Source organism: Heterodontus francisci, chromosome 10 (assembly GCF_036365525.1).
Source record: "Heterodontus francisci isolate sHetFra1 chromosome 10, sHetFra1.hap1, whole genome shotgun sequence".
NCBI classification, from domain to species: Eukaryota; Metazoa; Chordata; class Chondrichthyes; order Heterodontiformes; family Heterodontidae; genus Heterodontus; species Heterodontus francisci.
Window position 1 is genome coordinate 101,569,910 of NC_090380.1, and position 23,210 is coordinate 101,593,119.

Sequence of the window (23,210 nt, forward strand, 5' to 3'; positions counted from 1 at the left end):
GAACAACCTGCCATCTGATCTCGCGTAAAATCACATTAACACCAACTGAAAGTGATGGGGACTGTATTGATTGCAATGATAGGATGATGCTTTTTGAAGTAATATCTCATCCTGCATATGTAAACATGCAGCACTGGTCAAACACTGGTTCAAACCCATAACATATTCATATCAACTGGTTCCTTCTCTATTGAAGTTGTCAATTAAAGAATGATAGCAATAAAATCTCAATCCCACCAGGACACATCATCAACTGGCACTCCTTCCATTGATAACATCACAAACATATGCATCTCACCCTGAAGGAGGACATCACCTAGCATTTTTTGGGGGGCAGGGTCTATCCAAACTGAGACCTGAAGCAAAAAGTAACAACTGAAAAGTACACAAACTTCAAGAGTGAAGTTAGACACAATGAAATAATATTTCTACTAGCATTTCCTGTTTTTATTTCGGCATTCGTAAAATTTTGCTTTTGTATTTGGACTACTAGGCAGCCTGCCTTCCCAAAATCAAAGGATTTGGGTCTTACCTTTGATTGAATGTTTCCAATCAATTTGAAGCAATTATCAGCAAAACTAATCAATTATTTTGCTGCATCTAGACAGCATTTAACTATAATTGAAACTAGTTGCCCAAACCTTAAATAAATCATTGGTGAGGTCACAATTAGAATATTGAATACAGATTACAGTACTTTATCTTCAAAAACTAATTGTGAATGATTTAGCAAAGAATGATGGAGATGACTGTGAGGGGACAACCCCACAGCTGATTGTTTTCATTGGAAAGACAAAGATTGAAGAGGAACATTATCCCAGTCTTTTATAACGCTGGCAGGCACAGATGGCTTAGTTGTAAACAACCTTTGACTGTGTCTGCATTAACAGAATAAGCTGACGTAGGTTAATAACTTCAAGCAAGAATAAAGATTAAAATAATTTATAGAAAGGCATCCCAAGCAATAGCAGTTGATGTTGTGTTGAGTAACTTTTAACAGGAATTGGATGAACTTCTGCTTGGGAATAGAATTGAAGGTTAGAGGGATAATTATAGACTGAAATGGAATATGATAGATCCTATACTCCTGAACTGTGGATTGGGTGGGAGTTGTTATCTTTGGAGGGCGGCCAAGCAGTGTTTAATTGGGAAGATGTTGGATCTGGATCTTTGCTTGATTACATTGGGCAGTGAATATTCTCGCTGAAGGGATTCTTCAAAGATTAAATGAATGCAGGTGGAGTGCATGATGGGACAAGGGAAGACACAGGCTTGTTGCTTCAGCCTTTACTCATTCCATGCTTTATGTATGTAGAGGTTTTTAATTGGCAGACCATCAACTGTTTTAGCAGGGAGTCTATTCCATAAACTATAAAGGAAAATAAATCTAAAAATTTCAAATGTCGTTTTAAGCTTGTTTTTTTTTACATAAATATGCTTTGAAAACGTTTCAACAGCACCTTCACATCATAAGTTAGATCTTATGAAATTATATTGGAGCATCAAGGCCAGTCTCCATGATAAATAAGGAACTGTAGTGATGCTCCATGCGTTTAGGTATGGAAGATCTGAGTTGGCCTGTTCACTGATAAATGAGACAAAACTGTATCAGGATCAGGGATAACTAACACATAATTATTGTAGTTCAAAATAGCACACTGAATATGTTAGATCCCAAAGGATCAGGTATCAGCTATGGCTCAGCTGGTAGTACCCTTGCCTCTGAATCATGTAGGTTCAAGTCTCAACATAGGAAAGGTCATCAACCTGTCAACGTTGACTCTGTTTCTCTCTCTGCAGACCTGCTGAGTATTTCCAACCTCTGCAGTATTTTGCTTTTATCTCAAAAGAGGACTTAAGCACAAAAATCAAAGCTGACATTCCAATGCAGTACTGAGGGAGTACTGCACTATTGGAGGTGCTGCTTTTTGGATGAGACATTAAACTGAGGCCACGTCTGCCTTCTCAGGTGGATGTAAAAGACCTGATGGCATTATTTTGAAGAAAAGCAGGGAATTATCTCTGGTGTCCTGACCGATATTTATCCCTCAATCTTTTTTTATTCTTTCATGGGACGTGAGCTTCTCTGGCAAGGCCAGCATTTGTTGCCCATTCCTAATTGCCCTTTGAGAAGTCTTGAACCACTGCAGTCCATTTGATGCGGGTACACCCAGAGTGCTGTTAGGAAGGGAGTTCTAGGCTTTTGACCCAGCAACAGTGAAGGAACGATGATATAGTTCCAAGTCAGGATGGTGTGTGGCTTGGACGGGAACTTGCAGGTGGTGGTGTTCCCATGCATCTGCTGCCCTTGTCCTTCCTGCTGGTAAAGGTTGTGGGTTTGAAAGGTGCTGTTGAAGGAGGCTTGGCAGTTGCTGTAGTGCACCTTGTATCTGGTATACACTGCTGCCACTGTGCATCAGTGGTGAAGGGAGTGAATGTTTAAGGTGGTGGATGGGGTGCTGATCAAGCAGGCTGCTTTGTCCTGGATGGTGTCGAGCTTCCTGAGTGTTGTTGGAGCTGCACTCATCCAGGCAAGTAGAGAATATTCCATTGCTTGCTGACTTATGTCTTGAAGATGGTGGAGTCAGGAGGTGAGTTGCAGAATTCCCAGCCTCCGACCTACACTTGTAGCCACAGTATTTATATGGTCCAGTTCAGTTTTTAAAGTCATAGAGAGAGACACAGCACTGAAACAGGCCCTTCGGCCCACCGAGTCTGTGCCGACCAACAACCACCCATTTATACTAATCCTACATTAATCCCATATTCCCTACCACATCCCCACCACCTACCTACACTAGGGGCAATTTACATGGCCAATTTACCTATCAACCTGCAAGTCTTTGGCTGTGGGAGGAAACCAGAGCACCCAGCGGAAACCCACGTGGTTACAGGGAGAACTTGCAAACTCCGCACAGGCAGTACCCAGAACCGAACCCAGGTCGCTGGAGCTGTGAGGCTGTGGTGCTAACCACTGTGCCGCCCAATGGTCAATGGTAACCCCCATGATATTGAAAGTGGGGGACTTAGCAATGGTAATGCCATTGAATGTTATGGAGAGATGGTTAAATTCTCACTTTTGTTTGAGATGGTCATTGCCTGCTACTTATGTGGTGTGAATGTTACTTGCCACTTATCAGTCCAAGCCTGGATGTGGAGTCACGAATGGTGCTGAACATTGTGCAATCATCAGCAAACATCCCCACTGCTGACCTTATGATGGAGGGAAGGCCATTGATGAAGCAGCTGAAGATGGTTGGGCCTGGGACACTACCCTGAGGAACTCCTGCAGTGATGTCCTGGGGCTTAGATGTTTTTTCAACATTGGAAAATCAAATTATCTGGTCACTATCACATTGTAGTTTGTGGGAGCTTGCTGTGCATGAATTGGTTGGCCCATTTCCTACATTACAACAGTGACTGTACTTCAAAAGTACTTAATTGGCTGTAAAGCACTTTGGAATGTGAAAGGTGCTATATAAATGCAAGTCTTTTTTTTAATCACATAGTAGTTATGCTGCAATGGAAGATATGATGCTGCAATAAAGCCACACTCTTTGATGTTGCAATATTGGATTGGAGATTAAAGGATTATTCAGGGCTATATGTTGTCAGTTCCTAAAACACCTTTTATGGCCTCACAATGTCCAAAATGATGAATATTTTATATTTTTCCTTTCTATTTTGGCTGCCACAGGCTGTGCACCACCTCCTGGCCAAGAGCGTAGCTTGAAGAACTTGTTTCTGGGCTGCTCTTGAAGGATCTTGGCCTTAGGCTCCCTCCAGTTTTCAATCCCTACTTTTGAGTGAGTACTTGTCCTTTGATCTGCATCTTCCCTGATGGTATATTCGAGACTGTGGAACGCATGTCATTATGACCTATGCTCCTCAACTTGGGGACCATCACCTTGGCACACAGCACACTGGAGCACAATGCATTCTGCCATGGTTGCCAACTCAATATGGTATTCATACATTCCGTTTAGTCACATGAAAGTAAAAACTACAATCTTTCAAACTAACGTTGACTTCAGCAGTAGAAAAATAGCTTAACCTCTCTTCCGGTGTAAGCATCCTGCAATCTAACTCTATAAGGAGCAGCCATGCAAAACAATATGATTCATAGTACTAGTCTGTTCTCCTTCACTGTGGGGGTCTTGCTGTTTAATTGTTAATAGGAACTTTGATGGAAAGAACTGGCAGCATGAACGATCTTGGCCTCATTTTGGCTGCTGAATTTGCTAAACTTTGTTCCAGAACAGATTTTCCATTCCAGCCCACTTATTGAAAACAAGGTGTTAATTAGGTGTAATATTTCACACTCTTTTAGGGAAAGAACTATATAATGATGATTTCAATTATTAGACTACTGATACCAAATGAGAGTGTATCATTCAGAATAACAACAATTTGTATTTATATAGTGCTTTTATCATAGTAAAATGTCCCAAGATGCTTCGCAGTAGCGTTATCAAACAAACTTTGACATCGAGTCACATAAGCAGATATTAGGCAGATGAGCAAAAGCTTAGTCAAAGAAGTAGATTTTAAGCAGCATCTTAAAGGAGGAAAAAGAGGTAGTGAGGCGAGAGGTTTAGGGAGGGAATTCCAGAGCTTAGGACCTTGGCAGCTGAAAGCACGGCTGCCAAGGGTGGAGTGTTTAAAATCGGGGATTTTACAAGAAGGTATGAATGCAAAAATGATCTTCAGTCTCTGTGTTCTACATTCTGTGTCACCATAATGTTCATGACTTTTACAGATCACTTTCAATTCTCTCCTGCCCCAACACCAACTCCATGCCCTGTTGGATGGAGAATCTGTCAATTGCTTTTAGAATACCCTAAAAACAAGTTATTAGTCTGCATTCTCCCTGTTAGGTCACCGCATTTTAACAACTCCAAGTTGTTTTCAAACTTTGTTGAGATGTGTTTCCACAACACAAAGATGTAGTCATATAATTTGCTCTGAAACATCATCTTGGGTCATAAAACACCATTACATTGTTTGCACTTGATATCATCACCAGTTCAATCACATGCAATTATTTTAGTTCAAAAACAAAATACTGCAGATGCTGGAACTCTGAAATAAAAACAGAAAATGCTGAAAATACTCAGCAGGTCTGGCAGCATCTGTGGAGAGAGAAACAGAAATAACGTTTCAGGTCAAAGACCTTTCATCAGAACTGGAAAAAGTTTGAAATCTAATAGGTTTTAATTGGGTGAAATGGGGGAGGGGGAAAAGCAAAAGGGAAGGTCTATGATAGGACAGAAGACAGGAGAGATTAAATGACAAAAGAGTTGGTGGTGCAGAGCCAAAGTGAGTGGTAATGGGACAAGTAAAGAAACAAAAGATGCATCCAGATGAAGTGTGAATGAAAGAAAAATGAGCAGCTGCCATCCGAAAGCAAAAACAAGAGAAAAACAAGATAAAAACTGACACATGCCAAGAAAAGGAAACCAAATGGTGGAAGAGGTTACGGTCTGAAATTGTTGAACTAAATGTTGAGTCCAGAGGGCTGTAAAGTGTCTAATCGAAAGATGAGGTGCTGTTCCTTGAGCTTACATTGAGCTTCATTGGAACACTGCTGTTGGCCGAAGACAGAGATGTCAGCATGAGAGCAAGGTGGAGAATTAAAATGGCAGGCCACTGGAAGCTCAGGGTCATGCTTATGGACTAAACGGAGGTGTTCCACAAAGTGGCCACACAATGTGTGTTTGGTCTCCCCAATGTATAGCAGCAAATACAGTGTACTAAACTGAAAGAAGTACACGAAAATTTGTGTTTCACCTGGAAGGAGGGCTTGGTTGTTTCTGGTTGTTCTCCTTCCCCAGTAACAAAAACAATGGATTTCTAAGTTATGATTAACTCAAGATTTACGTTCCCTATTTTTCTTTTGGGTTTGCACATAGAACTTCTCGACATTTTCTCCATCTATTTCCCTTCTGCTATTCAAAAATCTGATTAACTTGAGAAACTTGTGTCACCATGATGTGTTTTGGAGACAGAACTGTGCAAACTATGCAGGAAAACTGTAGCCAAGTCATTTGGGATCTGGATATTTGATTTAGCAGCAAATAGTCTTAAACCAGAATAATAAAGAAAGAAACACTCACAATTATATGGCAAGATTCATGTCCTCAGGATATTCTAGAGTTCCTTACAGCTGATGAAGCATTTTTGAAGTGTAGTGTCTGTTGTTATGCAGACAACACGGCAGGCAGCTTGTGCATAGCACGGTCCCACAAACAGAAATGAGATAAATGACAGGTTAATCTGCTTTTTTGTTGTTGTTAGAGGGATGATGAGGGCAGACAGGACAGTTTGACAGTTCATCCAAGAGATGCATCTCTGACCATTATTTTCTCACATCTCTGGAGTGGGGCTTGAATTTATAACCTTCTCACTCAGAGGCAAGAGTGCTACCACTGAACAAGGCTGACACCTAGCATTCTATTTATGTTTGCAACAGCTGCCATGCCTGATATGACTAATGGGACCTGTGATTTGTTACACGGTGACTTCGCATAACCAATCTGACCAATATTTATTCTTAATGTATGTCCTGTCATTTCTTTGGTGAAATATGACAGTTTCTCTTAGAAAGCCTGGCAAGCTGTGAAAATGCTGGATTAGGACTGATCTCATTGGTAACAAATCTGTTACCTGAATGACACTTTTAATGATTGTTCTGTAGTTCATGATGCATCCTTCACTGTATAATCAGAATGATTAAATCAGCACCTATACGTATCACTTTACATTTCTAAAAGTGAAGTGCTATTTACGGTTGCAAAACATAAAATTTACAGAGACAGGTAATGAACTCCCATTTTGTATATTAGTTTTACAGAAAATTTAATTTACTGTTATTTTTCCTGCCTGAGAGAAAAGGTGATATCTAATCCTGAATTAATAGTAATAGTTAACATTTTCCAATGGGCCTTATCGACTGTTTATGGGGGATGGTGAAGGAAACTGAAAGTTTTTTCTTGTTTCTTTCTCTTGCTCTTTAATTACTCTCCAAACCCCATGCTGCACACCATTGCTCAGACTAGGAGAGTGACAAGGAAACCAGACCATGGCCTATGTCACCCTGTAGCTGCTCTCTAAGAGGTGTTGAGAGTTGAGATTGGCCTGCCTGATGTTTCTCTCCTTATATATCGTGCAATAGAATATGTTTCCAATCTTGTATATAGTGCAATAAAATAATAGGATGTGAGTTCCAATGATTCCAAACATAGCGATTTTCTGAACTCACTGAGCTATTTGTGGGAGAATCAGAGAGAGTAAAGAAATATCAGTGAGCAAGTTAACTGAGATTACTGCCACATAGCTCTTAGTTTAGCTCCTGGAGCAGACATAGTGGGCTGGATTTTAACAGCACTCTGGAGAAGGGCTGGGAGGTGAGAGGCCTCATAAAATGGTGGTGGAATGCATCGGGAGAGGAGCATGACACCCTCCTGTCGCCCCGGGATTTTCTCAATGGTGGGAACCTCAGCGGCATGGCCGTCCGCTGACCAGAATGCATCGAGGGAGGAGCATGATGCCTGCCTGCCGCCACGGGATTTTCTCAATGGCAGAAACTGCATGGCCGCCCACTGACCAGAGGCGGGCATCTAATTAAACCAATTAATTGGCCAATTATTGGCCACTTCCTACCCTCGCCAGTATTTTACTGGTGGCAGGAGGGGCCGCCACCACATGGGGAGAACTCCATGTAAACTGTGGTGGCCTCCCAGTGGGTTCCCAGGGAGGGGCCCTCCTTTATGGCTGTTCCATGGCCCACGGAGGGGGCCCACGGAGGGGACCCCCGGCTGCAATGGCCACCCCCATGGACAGTGCACCCAGGATAGGAAGGCCCTGACACATTGAACTAAAAAAACTTACACGGCCTTTGAGGGCCCCTCAACATGGAGCTGCCCTCTTCTTCTGCCTGCAGCCTTAGTAGTGGCTATTTATATCACTGGCGCTGCCGAGAACGGTGAGCTGCCAAGGATGGCAAGCTGCTGGCCCTCTGATTGGCTGGCTGCTCTGGGAGGCAAGCTGCCATCCTTAATGCCGCCCAGGTTTACGCCGTCCATTTACTCAGGCTTGGGACCTGCTTTCAGTTCCGCTGGTGGGACAACATGGACTATGATTTAATTCCACCCAGTTTGTGGTGAGGAAAGAGGGAGAATCAGAAACAGAACCAAGATGCTGAAAAATTGATTATTAAGGGAATAGCTTTAAATTGCACACTCAAACTGACATAAGCATGAATACCTACTGAAGCAAAAGAACTCTATATATGCTAATTCTGTATCATTACAGCTAATCATCCATATTGTTATGACCAGGTGAGAAAGAGGCCTAGGGGTTTCCTTTCAGCCTTCATCTGGTCTTATTGTAACATGGTTTAATTTTAAACACACCGTGTTTAAACACACCCCTCACCCCCCCCCCCCCCCCCCCCCCATTGCCCCCCACCTTGGTGAATCCTTGTTCACCGCTTTCCAATTATAAGGCAAAGAAATGAGCACTAACAGGCTTTCTTAGGTTTAAAGAAGAAGCTGAGATCATCCTGGATAGCACGTACAAGGAGGTGGTCACACTGCAGGTAAAGACTGCTCAGGCAGAAAGGGAATGGGTGACTGCCAGGCAGAGCAGAAGAACTAGGCAGGTAGTACAGGAGTCCCCTGGGTCCATCTCCCTATCTAACAGATTTTCCACTTTGGATACTGTTGGGGGAGATAGCTTCTCAGGGGAATGCAGCAAGAGCCAAGTCTGTGGCACCATGGGGAGAGCTATAGTGATAGGGGATTCTATCGTAAGGAATACAGATAGGCATTTCTGTGGCCGCAAACATGACTCCAAGATGGTATGTTATCTCCCTGATGCTAGGGTCAAGGATGTCATGGAGCAGCTGCAGGACAGTCTGAAGGGGGAGGGTGAACAGTCAGAGGTCGTGGTACACATTAGTACCAACGACATAGGTAGAAAGAGGGATGAGGTCCTGCAACAAGAATGTAGAGAGCTAGGTAGCAGATTAAAAAGCAGGACCTCAAAGGTTGTAATCTCTGGATTACTCCCGGTGCCACGTGCTAGTGAGTATAGGAATAGGAAGATAGAGCAGCTGAATGAGTGGCTGAGGAGATGGTGCAGGAGGGAGGGCTTTAGTTTCCTGGATCACTGGGTCTGTTTCTGGCAAAGGTGGGACCTGTATGAGTTGGACTGGTTGCACCTGAACCGGAATGGGACCAACATCCTTGCTGGGAGGTTTGCTAGTGCTGTTGTGGGGGGTGGTTTAAACTAATTTGTCAGGGGGATGGGATACAGAGTGGAGATACAGTGGTGGGTGATGCACAGTCAAATATAGAAGAGAAACTAAGTCAGTCTGGAAGGCAGAGCAAATATAGACCTGTTAAGGCACAAGCGAATAATGGAAGGCTGAATTGCATCTATTTTAATGTAAGGGGTCTTACAAGTAAGGCAGATGAATTGAGGGCATTGATTAACACAGGGGAATATGATATTATTGCTATCACAGAGACATGGTTGAGAGAAGGGCAGGACCAGGATATAGAATCTTCAGGTGTGACGGGGGGGTTTGTAAATGAGGAGGTGGTATTGCACTGTTGATCAAGGAGTTAATTACTGCAGTAAGGAGGGATGATATCTTAGAAGGTTCCTCAAATGAGGCCATATGGGTAGAACTTAAAAACAAAAGGGGGCAATCACTTGGCTGGGAGTGTACTACAGGCCTCCAAACAGTCAGGGAGAGATAGAGGAGCAGATATGTAGGCAAATCTCAGTGAGGTGTAAAAATAATAGGGTAATAATAGGAGATTTCAACTTCCTCAATATTAACTGGGACAGTCTTAGTGCAAAAGGCTTAAAGGGGATGGAATTCTTAAAGTGCATCCAGGAGAGCTTTTTGAGCCAGTATGCAGAATGTCCTACAAGAGAAGGGGCAGTACTGGACCTAATCTTAGGGAATGAAGCCAGACAAGTGGTAGAAGTGTCAGTGGGGGAGCATTTCAGGGATAATGACCATAACTCTGTAAGATTTAAGGTAGTTATGGAAAAGAACAAAGATGGACCAGAAATAAAGGTACTGAATTGGGGGAAGGCCAATTTCAATATGATAAAACAGGATCTAGCCAAAGTGGACTGGGAGCAGCTACTTGTAGGAAAGTCTACATCAGACCAGTGGGAGTCATTCAAAGAGGAAATAGTGAGAGTTCAGGGTCAACATGTTCCTGTAAAGGTGAAGGGTAGGACCAACAAGTCCAGGGAACCCTGTATGTCAAGGGATATAGAGGACTGGATCAGGAAAAAAAAAGGAGGCTTATGGCAGATTCAGAGGGCTGTAGGGGGGCACTTAAAAAAGTAATTAGGAGAGTGAAGAGGGGGCATGAAAAAACACTGGCAGGCAAGATAAAGGAAAATCCCAAGGCGTTTTATAAGTATATTAAGGTCAAGAGGATAACCAAGGAAAGAGTAGGGCCCATAATGAACCAAAGTGGTAATGTGTGTGTGGAGCCGGAGGACGTAAGTGAGGTTTCAAATGATTACTTTTCATCTGTGTTCACTATGAAGAAGGACGATGTAGGTGTAGAGATCAGGGAGGGGGATTGTGACATACTTGAACAAATTAGCGTTGAGAGGGAGGAGGTATTAGAGGTTTTAGCTTGCTTAAAAGTGGATAAATCCCCAGGCCCAGATGAGATGTATCCCAGGCTGCTATGTGAGGCAGATAGCAGAGGTTCGACACAAATTTTCAAATCCTCTCTGGCCAAAGGAGAGGTACCAGAGGATTAGAGGACAGTGAATGTGGTCCCATTAGTCAAGAAGGGTAGTAGGGATAAACCAGGTAATTACAGGCCAGTGAGTCTAACATCAGTGGTAGGGAAACTATTGGAAAAAGTTCTGAGGGACAGGATTAATCTCTACTTGGAGAGGCAGGGATTAATCAAGGAGAGTCAGCATGGCTTTGTCAGGGGGAGATCATGTCTAACAAATTTCATTGACTTTGTCGAGGAGGTGACCAGGTGTGTAGATGAGGGTAAAGCAGTTGATGTAGTCTACATGGACTTCAGTAAGACTTTTGATAAGATCCCTCATGGGAGATTGATCAAGAAGGTAAGAGCCCATGGTATCCAGGACAACTTGGCAACGTGGATCCAAAATTGTCTTAGTGGCAGGAGGCAGAAGGTGATGGTCGAGGGCTGTTTTTGCGATTGGAAGCCTGTGACTAGTGGTGTACCGCAGGGATCGGTGCTGGGACCCTTGCTGTTTGTACTGTACGTTAATGATTTAGACGTGAATATAGGAGGTATGATCAGTAAATTCGTAGAAGACACGAAAATTGGTAGTCTTGTAAATAGTGAGGAGGAAAGCCTTAGATTACAGGACGATTTCGATGGGCTGGTAAGATGGGCAGAGCAGTGGCAAATGACTTAATCCTGAGAAGTGTGAGGTGATGTATTTTGGGAGGACTAACAAGGCAAGGGAATATACAATGGGTGGTGGGACCCATGGAAGTACAGAGGGACCTTGGTGTACTTGTCCATAGATCACTGAAGACAGCAGCACAGGTAGATAAGGTAGTCAGGAAGGCATACGGGATACTTGCCTTTATTAGCCGAGGCATAGAATATAAGAGCAGGAAGGTTATGATGGAGCTGTATAAAACGCTAGTTAGGCCACAGCTGGAGTACTGTATAGAGTTCTGGTCGCCACACTATAGGAAGGATGTGATTGCACTGGAGAAGGTGCAGAGGAGATTCACCAGGATGTTGCCTAGGCTGGAACATTTCAGCTATGAAGAAAGACTGGATAGGCTGGGGTTGTTTTCCTTAGAGCAAAGAAGGCTGAGGGGGTCCTGATTGAGGTATACAAAATTATGAGAGGCATTAATAGGGTAGATAGGAAGAAACTTTTTCCCTTAGCGGAGGGGTCAATAACCAAGGGCATAGATTTAAGGTAAGGGGCAGGTGGTTCAGAGGGGATTTGAGGAAAACCTTTTTCACCCAGAGGGTGGTTGGAATCTGTATCGCACTGCCTGAAGAGGTGGTAGAGGCAGGGACCCGCACAACATTTAAGAAGTATTTCGATGAGCACTTGAAACGCCATAGCATACAAGGCTATGGGCCAAGTGCTGGAAAATGGGATTAGAATAGCTAGGTGCTTGATGGCTGGCACGGACACGATGGGCCTGTTTATGTTCTGTATAACTCTATGACTCTAAGAAAGGTGAAATTTTATTAAATTTAAACTTAAAACTCTAATTCGGTTAATGCCTACAGATATATGCCGTGCCCCACGCTAGCGTACGTATGCGATACACACATGCAAATAGAGACAGAAAAGAGAAGAAATAAAGTGTTGTTATGGTTCTTAGAGCTCATTGTAAAGTCCTTTTGCAGGTAGATCTTGCTTTTCGTTGGGACCAGTATTCTCCTTAAACCTTGTTCACTGTTGGAGATTTGTCTCTCTTTGGGTTCATGTGTCTTCAGTCGGTTTTTGGATCTCCATGAGAAAGAGATGGGAGCAGACAGGACAGGAGAGGAGAGGAGCAAAGAGCTTTCTGCCAGTCAAACACTGTCTCTACAATTTAAAACTCCCTAAGTTGGCCAGCAGGATAGTCACATGACTGACTGGTTTGACCAGGTTGGTTCTGTGTATTTTATTGGAGCAGGGGATAGCTCCTTGGTTCTAACACTGTCTGCCAATATGCAAAAATGTCTTTCCAGCCAGGGGCCCGGCAACCCCTTGTATCAGGCCTTCTCTTCTTCCCAGCAACAATTTGAAATTTAATATCCATGTGGCGAAATTAATGTGCCTCATTCTTGGCAGGTGGGGGCATGCATGACAATATGAAAATAGAATTTAATATTGCTAACTTGAAATTGCATTTTTTGCACTAGAAAATTTAGTAAGTAACTCGGCATTAAACATCCTAATGAACCTTTATATTAAAAGGACTAGCATAACCTAAATGGCAATTTTTGAAGTGCATCCTTAGTAAACTAAGCAAGAAAATAATAGTTCAACAATTAGTCACAGATCGAAGTCCTAAAGGAGACTGTCAGATTTGACCTGCATATCTCTCTTTCCCACAGGAAGCATTATCAGTAGTCAGTGAAGACCAGTCCTTATTTGAGTGCGCCTACGGAACAGCACACCTAGCAAAAGTGGAAATGACAGCTTCTTCATCAAGTGATTATGGGCAGACCTCAAAGATTAGCCCACGCGTTCCTCAGCAAGAGTGGTTGGCACAGCCACCAACCAGAGTGGCTATCAAGATGGAATACAACCCTAACCAGGTCAATGGATCCAGGTAATGATCTCATGCAGGCAGTTTGATTGAAAACACAACTTTGACACTGTGTACCAGATAAGAAGTATCTAGAATTTCAAATATTATAGAATTAGGCACATGCCTTTCACTTCTGGGACTGTATTTGAATCCAACCATAACTGGTGTGATGAAAGTCTTTTCTAACTGCCGAGTATAAAAATCCTACAAAAATGAGTTTGGTCAGTGTTATCTAATGAGCATGGGTCTACAATGCAAATTGCATTTGATTTGGTGTTAAATTGATAGTCTCACCTAGAGAGGCAAAAGGGAAGACTGGCATGAAAAACTGAAAAAGGTCACTTTGGAACAGCAGGGGATGATCTTCAGAGATTGAGAGCTGAGGCACTCTGGTGGATTGAAAAGGAAACATTTGCAGAGCTATGGAGAAAGGGAGTGGGGGAATGGGACTAATTGGATCGCTGTATCAAGGAGCTGCCACAGATAGGAATGGCTTCCTGCTTTGCTGTACAATTCTCTGATTGCATTGGTTTTGAGTGCTTAGCACAGATATCGGGTGAGTAAAATGGGAAATCTTCAATTCTTCATCACTCAAGTTCCTCATCTAGACAGACTCCAAAAAGTAATAAACATCTTCACATTATATGGAATTTTAACTTGAAAATGCTCAAATATTTCCACAGAATAATTCAACAATTTCAGAGGCAGGGAGTGAGATTAATAATCCAAACCTTCCAGCTAATACTTATTTCTTTAGTGATAATCTCTTTCTCGAACAATCCCCCAATTTTTCATATATATATATATATATAGATATACAGATATATATATATCCACTTAATGTTATTTTTTCTATCAAATATGGGTTTATTACTCCAAACCCATCCCTGGGATGGTGGGCTTGAATTATGAGGAGAGATTGAGGAAACTGGGCCTGTATTCTCTGGAGTTTCGAAGAATGAGAGGTGATCTCATTGAAACTTACAAATTCCTTATAGAGCGTGACAGGATGGATGTAGATAGGATGTTTCTCCTGGCAGGTGAGACTAGAACCAGGGGACATAGTCTCAGAATAAGGGGTTAACTATTTAAGACTGAGATGAAGAGGATTTCTTCACTCGGAGGGTGGTGAACCTTTGGAATTCTCTACCCCAGAGTCTGAATTATTGAGCATGTTCAAGACAGAAATTTATAGATATCTGGATATGAAAGATATCACGGGATGTGGGAAGAGCACAGGAAAGTGGTGTTGAAGTAGATGATCAGCCATGATCTAATTGAATGGCAGAGCAGGCTCGATGGGCTGAATGGCCTGCTCCTGTTCCTATGTTCCAATGCTCCAAACTCTCTGAGACTTGAGTCTGCAGCCAATCATATTGCACCTCAAGTACACAACACCTGGTTGAGTCCACTTCTTCAAAACATTTCCTCTAATTCGCGTAATTTAAGGTTTCCAACAAAACAGGGCAAAACAAAAGGAAGTTTATGGGAAATTTTGTCTTCCTAGCTGATTCGTACAATTCTGACATTTGCAAATCTGTGAAATTCACAAGTACGATTGGCATCAGAGCACACACCTTCCATTTAATGTTCCTGGGACTTGCAGCTAACCGCAACCTGTCAATAATAATAATAATAAACCTGTGCTCGTCAATTGTTGGGCAACTGTTTTGAAACAGTGAAATAGTCAATTCACAAATAAATATTCACTTTTATTATAGAGGGGCATAATTATTCATCTCCCATGAGTCCTTGCTGTAACCCAGAGCACAGTGGGCAAGTAGTTTGCAGAAACACAGAATTTCTATCTACAATTATAAAACTTTTTCAAATAATATAATGATTGGTAATGTGGGGAGGGTGTGTGCAGGAGGATGTTAGAGTGATAGTGAGGGCATGTGAGCAGGAGGAGGTTACAGTGTTAGTGAGAGTTTCTGAGCAGGAGGAGGTTAAATTGATAGTGAGAGGGTGTGAGCAGGAGAAAGCAGGTGTGGAAAGAGATGCAGTGGGTTTTGTCGAGGTTCATCCCAAGCAGCTCTGTAACACAGGAGTCTGTGCTCTACGGGCTGCTCCCAGGGACGCACACAGAGACAAACATCAACTGCTGCTGGAGGACTATCAATTCGGTGAAAGACGCCCTTTGGTCTGCCCGAAACTAGCTGGTCTTCCAGCGCAAAGAGTTGTCCACGACCGAATGTTGCAGACTGGCACATTCCAAGGTCCAGGACTACGTGCTGAGGGACGTACTAAAGCTTGGGGCAGCCGCAGCAAAGGCTCAATGGGGAAAGACCACAGTGTAAGGTCCCCCCACCAAGCTGAACTGAGGGGCTGGATCCATGGGAAACCCCTCGAACTGTATCGGGAAAATTTTGTGTGCTGTAAATGTAAAAATGTAATTGGCATGACAATGAAATGGAAGGGTTGCGAGGCAACTCATGATTGTATAGAAAGAAACTGATCACTTTTGCACTGTTTGTATTTTTTGACTTGATGCTGTTTTAAACTGTTTGGGAATGTAATTTTTACAGATTTTTATGAATAAAGTATATTTTGGGAAAAAAAAGGACAATGCAGTGATAATGAGTGAGTCTGAGCAGCAGGAGATTACAGTGATAGTGAGGCGGTAGAGCAGGGAAGTTACAGTGATAGTGAGAGGGTGTGAGCAGGAGGAGGTTGCCGTGATGATGAGGGGTGTAAGCAGGAGGAGATTACAATGATAGTTAGAGGGTGTGAACAGGAGGAGATTGCAGTGATAGTGAGAGGGAGTCAGCAGGAGGAGATTACAGTGATAGAGAGGGTGTAAACAGGAGGAGATTACAGTGATAGGTGAGAGGGTGTAAGCAAGAGGATGTTCCAGTGATAGTGAGAGGGTGAGCAGGAGGAGATTGCAGTGATAGTGAGGGGGTGTGAGCAGGGGAAGATTACAGAGATAGTGAGAAGGTGTGAGCAGGAGGAGATTACAGTGATAGTGAGAGGGAGTGAGCAGGAATAGGTTACAGTGTTAGTGACTGGGTGTAAGCAGGAGGAGGGTACAGTGATAGTGAGAGGGAGTGAGCAGGAACAGGTTACAGTGATAGTGAGAGTGTATGAGCAGGAGAACAATGCAGTGATAGTGAGAGAGTGTGAGCAGGAGGAGGTTACAATGAGAGTGAGGGGGTGTGAGCAGGATGAGGTTACAGTGAGAGTGAGAGGGTGTGAGCAGGAGGACGAAGCAGCGCTCGTGAGAGGGTGTGAGCAGGAGATTACAGATAGTGAGCGGGTGTTAGGAGGACGATGCAGCGCTCGTGAGAGGGTGTGAGCAGGAGATTACAGATAGTGAGAGGGTGTGAGCAGGAGATTACAGATAGTGAGCAGGTGTGAGCAGGCGGACGATGCAATGATAATGAGAAGGTGTAAGCAGGAGCAGGTTACAGTGATAGTGACAGGGAGTGAGCAGGAAGAGGTTACAGTGATAGTGAGAGGGTGTGAGCAGGAAGAGGTTACAGTGATAGTGAGAGGGTGTGAGCAGGAACAGGTTACAGTGATAGTGAGAGGGTGTGAGCAAGAGAACAATGCAGTGATAGTGAGAGAGTGTGAGCAGCAGGAGGTTACAGTAATAGTGTGAGGGTGTGAGCAGGAGGAGTTTACAGTGATAGTGAGGGGGTGTGAGCAGGATGAGGTTACAGTGAGAGTGAGAGGGTGTGAGCAGGAGGACGAAGCAGCGCTCGTGAGAGGGCGTGAGCAGGAGATTACAGATAGTGAGAGGGTGTGAGCAGGACATTACAGATAGTGAGCAGGTGTGAGCAGGCGGACGATGCAATGATAATGAGAGGGTGTGAGCAGGAGAAGGTTACAGTAATACTGCAAGGATGTGAGCAGGAGGAATTTGCAGTGATAGTGAGGGGGTGTGATCAGGAGAAGATTACAGTGATTGTGAGAGGGTGTGAGCAGGAGGACAATGCAGTGAAAATGAGGGGGTGTGAGCAGGAGGAGATTACAGTGATAATGAGGGGGTGTGAGCAGGAGAATATTACATTGATGGTGAGAGGGTGTGAGCAGGAGGAGGTTACAGTGATGGTGAGAGGTTGTAAGCAGGTGGAGGTTACAATGATAGTGAGAGGGTGTGAGCAGGAGGAGGTTACAGTGATAGTGTGAGGGTGTGAGCAGGATAACAATGCAGTGATCGTGAGAGGCTGTGAGCAGGAGGAGGTTACAATGATGTGAGAGGTTCTGAGCACGAGCAGATTACAGTGATTTGAGAGGGTGTGAGGAGAAGATTGCAGTGATGTGAGTGGGTGTGAGCAGGAGGAGATTACAGTGATAGTGAAGAGAAAAGCGATGGGTGACGTTGTAGCAGAGAATGAAGATTTTGAAATCAATGTGCTGGAGAGCCAGTGAAGACAGGTAGTTGAACATGGCATTCCGTGGGAATATGATTTATGCAGCAGTGTTTTGGATGAGGTAAAGTCTAGCGTGATCTTCGATTCTGACGCTCTGCATAACAACTGCTATCGGCACAAAACACAACCTTCTGACAGTTCCAGTTCTGTAGTCTAAGAAAGTCTCAGGTTTAATCGCCAGTGCCGATTTACCTGATCTCAGTTGGGGTGGTGATAAGGACAGATTTGCTTCTACATCTTTGTGCGAGCTGAGGGGCAAATGTCAGCTTGAATTCTAACTTCAGATTGTCATCCAATGGGTACTGTAGGACACTGTGTTTATGTGAGTGCAGCAAGGGGACAGAATCAAAGTTAGCTCCTGTGGTTAACTAGTTAATCAGCACCTTGTCCAGACTCAGGTTTGGTATAAAAGGATGCTCAGTGCCTGTAGAATGATTTCAAGGCAGAAACCCACCTTTGAAGTTCAACTGGAGATTCATAGCTCAAGATTCATTTGAAGCTTTCATTAGAATACACCCTTGTAATCACTGCCAGTTCATCATAATTCTGTCTGCACAATGTTTATAAAACACAAGATGATAAAGAGCTTGTATATTATTATTTGTGCAAAAGCTAGAGAGAGAGCCTCATCACCAAAAATCCTTTAAAGTATGAAATGAATCGTGACCAATTTTAAAGGGATGACATCTCGAAGAGGTATTTGACAAATATTTTTCATATTTGGAGCCAGGGAAGATTCAGAATAGTCAGATCACTTCCAGCACAATGATGTCATCTGTAGCTGTCACAACAACTTAGATTTATGTAGTGCTCCTTGAGGAAAAGGAATGTGTCAAAGAGTTTAACAAAGAGAAAAACAGTGGGCACGGAATAGAAAAAAATTAGCTTTAAGGCAGACCAAAGACATGGTGAAAGAGAAGGATTTTAGGAGACTTTTGAAGGGATATTTAATGCATGATTGATCTGAATTTGATGACTGATATTTGAAATGATTAGATATTGATTTTTGGACAAACTGCCCATCTCACGTTGTCACTGGTGCATTTCTTTTAAAGAGACACTTTAGATGCTATGGTAGGTTTGGATTTTACCAGCCACAGTTTCTGTGCACAAAATGGAACATAGACTGAAGTGAAGGAACAGGTACAAAATGTTCATACTCTTGCATTACAACAAAGCAAAGTGGTTTAGACAGAGAATTCTGGAAAGTAGGGGTGTTGTGATTGTATATTTGGGCTCCATTTGTAGAATGAGCAGGGAGAGGAAAAAATATTCATCTGGAGTTAGTACAACATTTCCATCTCATGCAACATTCCTCATTGATACATTTTCACTTGATTTAATTCATCATATTGTATAATTGCAAAAAGAAACACTTGCATGACAAGAATTGCTTTTTAATCTTTTTTGTATTCGACTACATATTCATTTTTTAATTAAGAAAAGGACACATTTATCCAGTACTTTTCACATCCTTAGGATATCCCAAAAGGCTTCATAGCCAAAAGTTTACATTTGAAGTGTAGTTAGTTATTGCTATTTTTGTAGGGAAATGTGGTAGCCAATTTGTGCATAGTTAAGGTTGCAGAAACAGCAATGAGATGAGTGGCCTGTTAATCTCTTTTTACTGATATTGGTTGATGGATGAATGTTGACCAGAACAGAGAGAACTCCATGTTCTTTGAATAAAGTACCATGGGATCTGTTATGTCCACCTGAACAGACAAAGAGGCTCTTGGTTTAACATAAAACAAAATTCTGCGGATGCTGGAAATCTGAAATAAAAATAGAAAATGCTCAACAGCTCTGGCAGCATCTGTGGAGAGAAAAACAGAGTTAAGGTTTTAGGTCGGTGACTTTTTGTCAGAATTGGCAAAAGCTAGATATGTAACCAGTTTTAATCAAGTTCAGAGGCTGGGAGAGGTAAGACATGGAGGAAAGAACTAAAGGGAAGGACTATAATAGGGTGGAAGGCAGGAGCGATTAAAGGATAAAAGGGATGATGGTGCAAGTCAACAATGGGTACTAATGGGACAAGTAAACAAACAAAAGATGGGTCTAGAAGGGCTGTAAATGGCAACAGAAGAACTGTTACCAGCAACTGCTGTCTGAAAAAAATTAGAGCAGTGTATTGTTTTGAGAGAGGTTTGAGAATTGCATAGTACATACAAAGTGATTCCTGACAACACAAGCGGCCAGAGGGCTGGGGGCGCTGGGGGGGGGAGGAGGGCGGAGGTGCAAGTGGCCAGAGGGGTGGGGGAGAAGCAGGGAGTGAGCGACAGGGGGTGAGTGGCTAAGGGTCGGCAGCAGGGAGTGAGCGGCGAGAAGATGAGTGCAGGAGGGAGCAACAAAGAGAAACACGGTGGCAGGAGGGAGCGGGGAACTGTTGGGGCTGCGATGGAGGTGGCGATGGCAACCATTGAGGGGATTTTCAGGTTAAATTTGTTCTTTGTGATAAATTGAGAAGTGTCATCTTTACTACTGGCAGCTGTCAAAAACTTCGCAGACAAAGTGGCATTTCAGTGGATGAGGCTGCGTTTGCACATATGCTAGTACTGCACCATCTAGTGGTTGCGTTATCAGCAAACACAGCCTTGTACATATTGTTCACTTGAGGCCACCATGCACACAAGAGCCAGCAGAGGGAGCTGAAAGAGCAAGTGAAAGTAAAACAGAATAAAGAAAACTCCATTTTGTTCAACATCATGCTGCGTCGGTCCCTACCTCATATTTCATAAATTTAGCTAAACCTTGCTCCAGTCCCAAGAATACCACAAGCAGTAGTTATGATTCTTGGTGTAATATCTCATCTAAAAGATGGGTTTCAACAATAATTTAAAAAATAAATAACGAATGGGTCTCATAGCATAAAGAGAGCTCAATTAATATGTGCGTGTTCTCTCACACTGACTCTCAGAGCCATCTGCTCTTCCTGACCAGTTCTCCAATCATATTTACATTTAAAGTAAAAAAAAAAGAGAAATGGAGAAAAATAAATAATATTACAATTAAGCAAATGCTTTGCAATGATTTAATTTTGAAAGTTTTAATAATGGAAGAATGGTGCAGTGTACATTTCCCTCTGCAATCCATTTTGAATTGAGTCAAGACTGACTGAATGAAAGTCTTCTTTGTCAACTGTAAAGACCTGACATGAAGTAAGTTTGGGCTAGTCTCAGCTCAACTCCTAGTGCCCTATCACAACAAACTATCCACAAAGTGGCATTAAATTGGCACATCAAAGAGACTGTTAAGATATGGGGCTCAGGGTTCATTTTCACCTTCACCGCTTGAGATTTGAATTGACGACGTGGATGGGACATTTGTTATAGAACCCATCTGATGGAAACAAAAAAATTAGACCGGCTCTATAATGGACGGGTTCCTCCAGTTTACCATCCAAGGTGAAAATATCCCCCATGGAACAGAGACATATTCCACTGCTGCAGTGAGGAGCACTCCTGAGGTTGGGGCTCAGACTTGGGATAAAATAGTTGCAACTTACTGCGGTATAGCTGAACTGGGGTGCTTGATGCTGATACTAAATAAAAACCTTACATTCTTGAACACTGACACCACTGAGACCTTCAACATATGAAATGATTCCTTAGGTTGGGCCATTTTTTGAGGGTAAGAAGATTTTTTTGTTGTTTACTTTATACAATAGGGCACTGGTTTTTCTGGATAAACCATGTCCTAGCTGTTTATAATGTGTGTAAACAGATCGGCAATACATTGGCTTCCCCTCTGCTGTAGTTGGTCGTGTTCATGCCGCACTCAACACCTGCATTGGTGAAAGTGTTGCCTGTATGTAAGCAAGGTCAGGTAGGAATGTGAGCTGTGGCCACTGTTTTCAGATATGAAGTCCGTTGCCCATTTTCTTGGTGCAGCAAATTGATGGGAGCCTGAGGGTTCTGTTTAATGCACAGCCTGTCTGAAATTGTCTATAACATAAATTGAATGCCAAAAGTCTATTTTTGTCTCCCAGTGAAATTTGGCTTTTCTATTTCCATTAAGGTGCAGGTATTATTTATTACGTTTGTGCATGAAGGGAACACGGGTTGAACTCAGGGCTACAAGACTTATTCCCTGACGCATGCTTCATTTGAGCGTAGGATCTGTGAATTTACCCCACGAAATACACACCAACTTTACAAAGGAACTGAGTAGCTGATGCCCTAATCTATTGCCCTTCTGCATAAAATAACAAAAAAAAACCCACACAGCTGATCACCACTAATAACATAGAAACAAATGGTGTTCCTTGGATTGCCCCTCTAATTCTAGATTTATTGAGCTCTGCCAATTGACACCATGAGACAAGCCTGTGCTCTGCAGGCAGCCCATTCAAAAGTTAATATCCTGCTGATCAGATTTGAATTGTTCCATTGTGTACTGCAGTATGCTTAAGGTGTGCGGAGCCAGTTATAGCACAAAATGTGTACTGGACAATCAGTTTGTGCAAAGTATACAGTTCCAAACCTATCAACTCATTCAGTTACCATGCGGGCTCACTCACTTTGGTTTGAAAATATTATTTGGTGTGCTCTTAAAAATAAACACAGCTCTATGTGTTTAAGTGGGTGTTGTGATCGGTCTCAGGCTCATCGTAAATCTCACTCCCAAAAGCTGACATTGACATCTATGAGTATGTGTGAAGAGGAGGATAGATGAATTGCTTTAATAAAATTCTGCTAAAGGACAAAAAAAAATTCAAAACTTAAATATACAGCATTTATTACAAAATTAGAGAACTGTGAATTGAACTTGTTTTTAAGCAGATTTGATAGAAATTCTTGGGGGCATCTTTCACTTGCAAAGCCCAAGTAATTGGCACAATGAGATTCTAATGTGAGAAACAGACAAGGTAAGTTTGTGGAAATGTGTTCCTTTTTCATAGAATAAGCCACAAAAGTAAGATATCAGCAAAAAATAAATGATGAGGCGTTTTGATTGAGAAATAGGTAGAAACTGGGTGAGATTTTAACTCATTCAAAACCCACCCAATTAAAATCAGACCCACTTGTTCCAATGGCAGGAGGATTGGTAACCAGAGGAGGTAGTTTAAGATAATTGGCAAAAGAACCAGAGGGGAGATGGAGATTTTCTTTAATGTAGCAAGTTGTTATGATCTGGAATGCACTGCCTGAAAGGGTGGTGGAAGCAGATTCAATAGTAATTTTCAAAAAAGAATTGGATAAATACTTGAAAAAGAAAAATTTGCAGGGTTATGGGGTAAGAGTGGGGAATACAACTAATTGGACAGCTGTTTTAAAGAGCCAGCACAGGCACAAAGGGCTCAATGGCCTTCTTCTGGGCTGTATGATTAATGCTATGATTATGCTCATCAAGGAGTAATGTTGCTCAGTGAGAGGCAATCAACTGGATGAAGTTTGATATCTGACTGCCTCTTCCTTGTTCAAGCAATGCTTGTTTCTCTCTGCCCTCCTGCTGTCTCTCTGCCCTGATTCTCAAAGCCACTCAACTGTTTTTCTTTCTTCTCTCTCTTTCCAATAGGAAACTGAAAC

The 23,210-nt window shown here is 42.6% G+C and overlaps 1 protein-coding gene across 5 annotated transcripts in view; it reads left to right on the top strand.

Annotated features, from left to right (window-relative positions):
* erg (ETS transcription factor ERG) overlaps positions 1–23,210 on the top strand; it is a 276,398-nt gene that overhangs the window by 192,880 nt on the left and 60,308 nt on the right. For all 5 annotated transcript variants that reach the window (XM_068041173.1, XM_068041175.1, XM_068041177.1 and 2 more), the window contains one exon: positions 13,107–13,324. In XM_068041173.1, the coding sequence (XP_067897274.1) occupies positions 13,107–13,324 (218 nt within the window). The remainder of the gene's footprint in view (positions 1–13,106; positions 13,325–23,210) is intronic.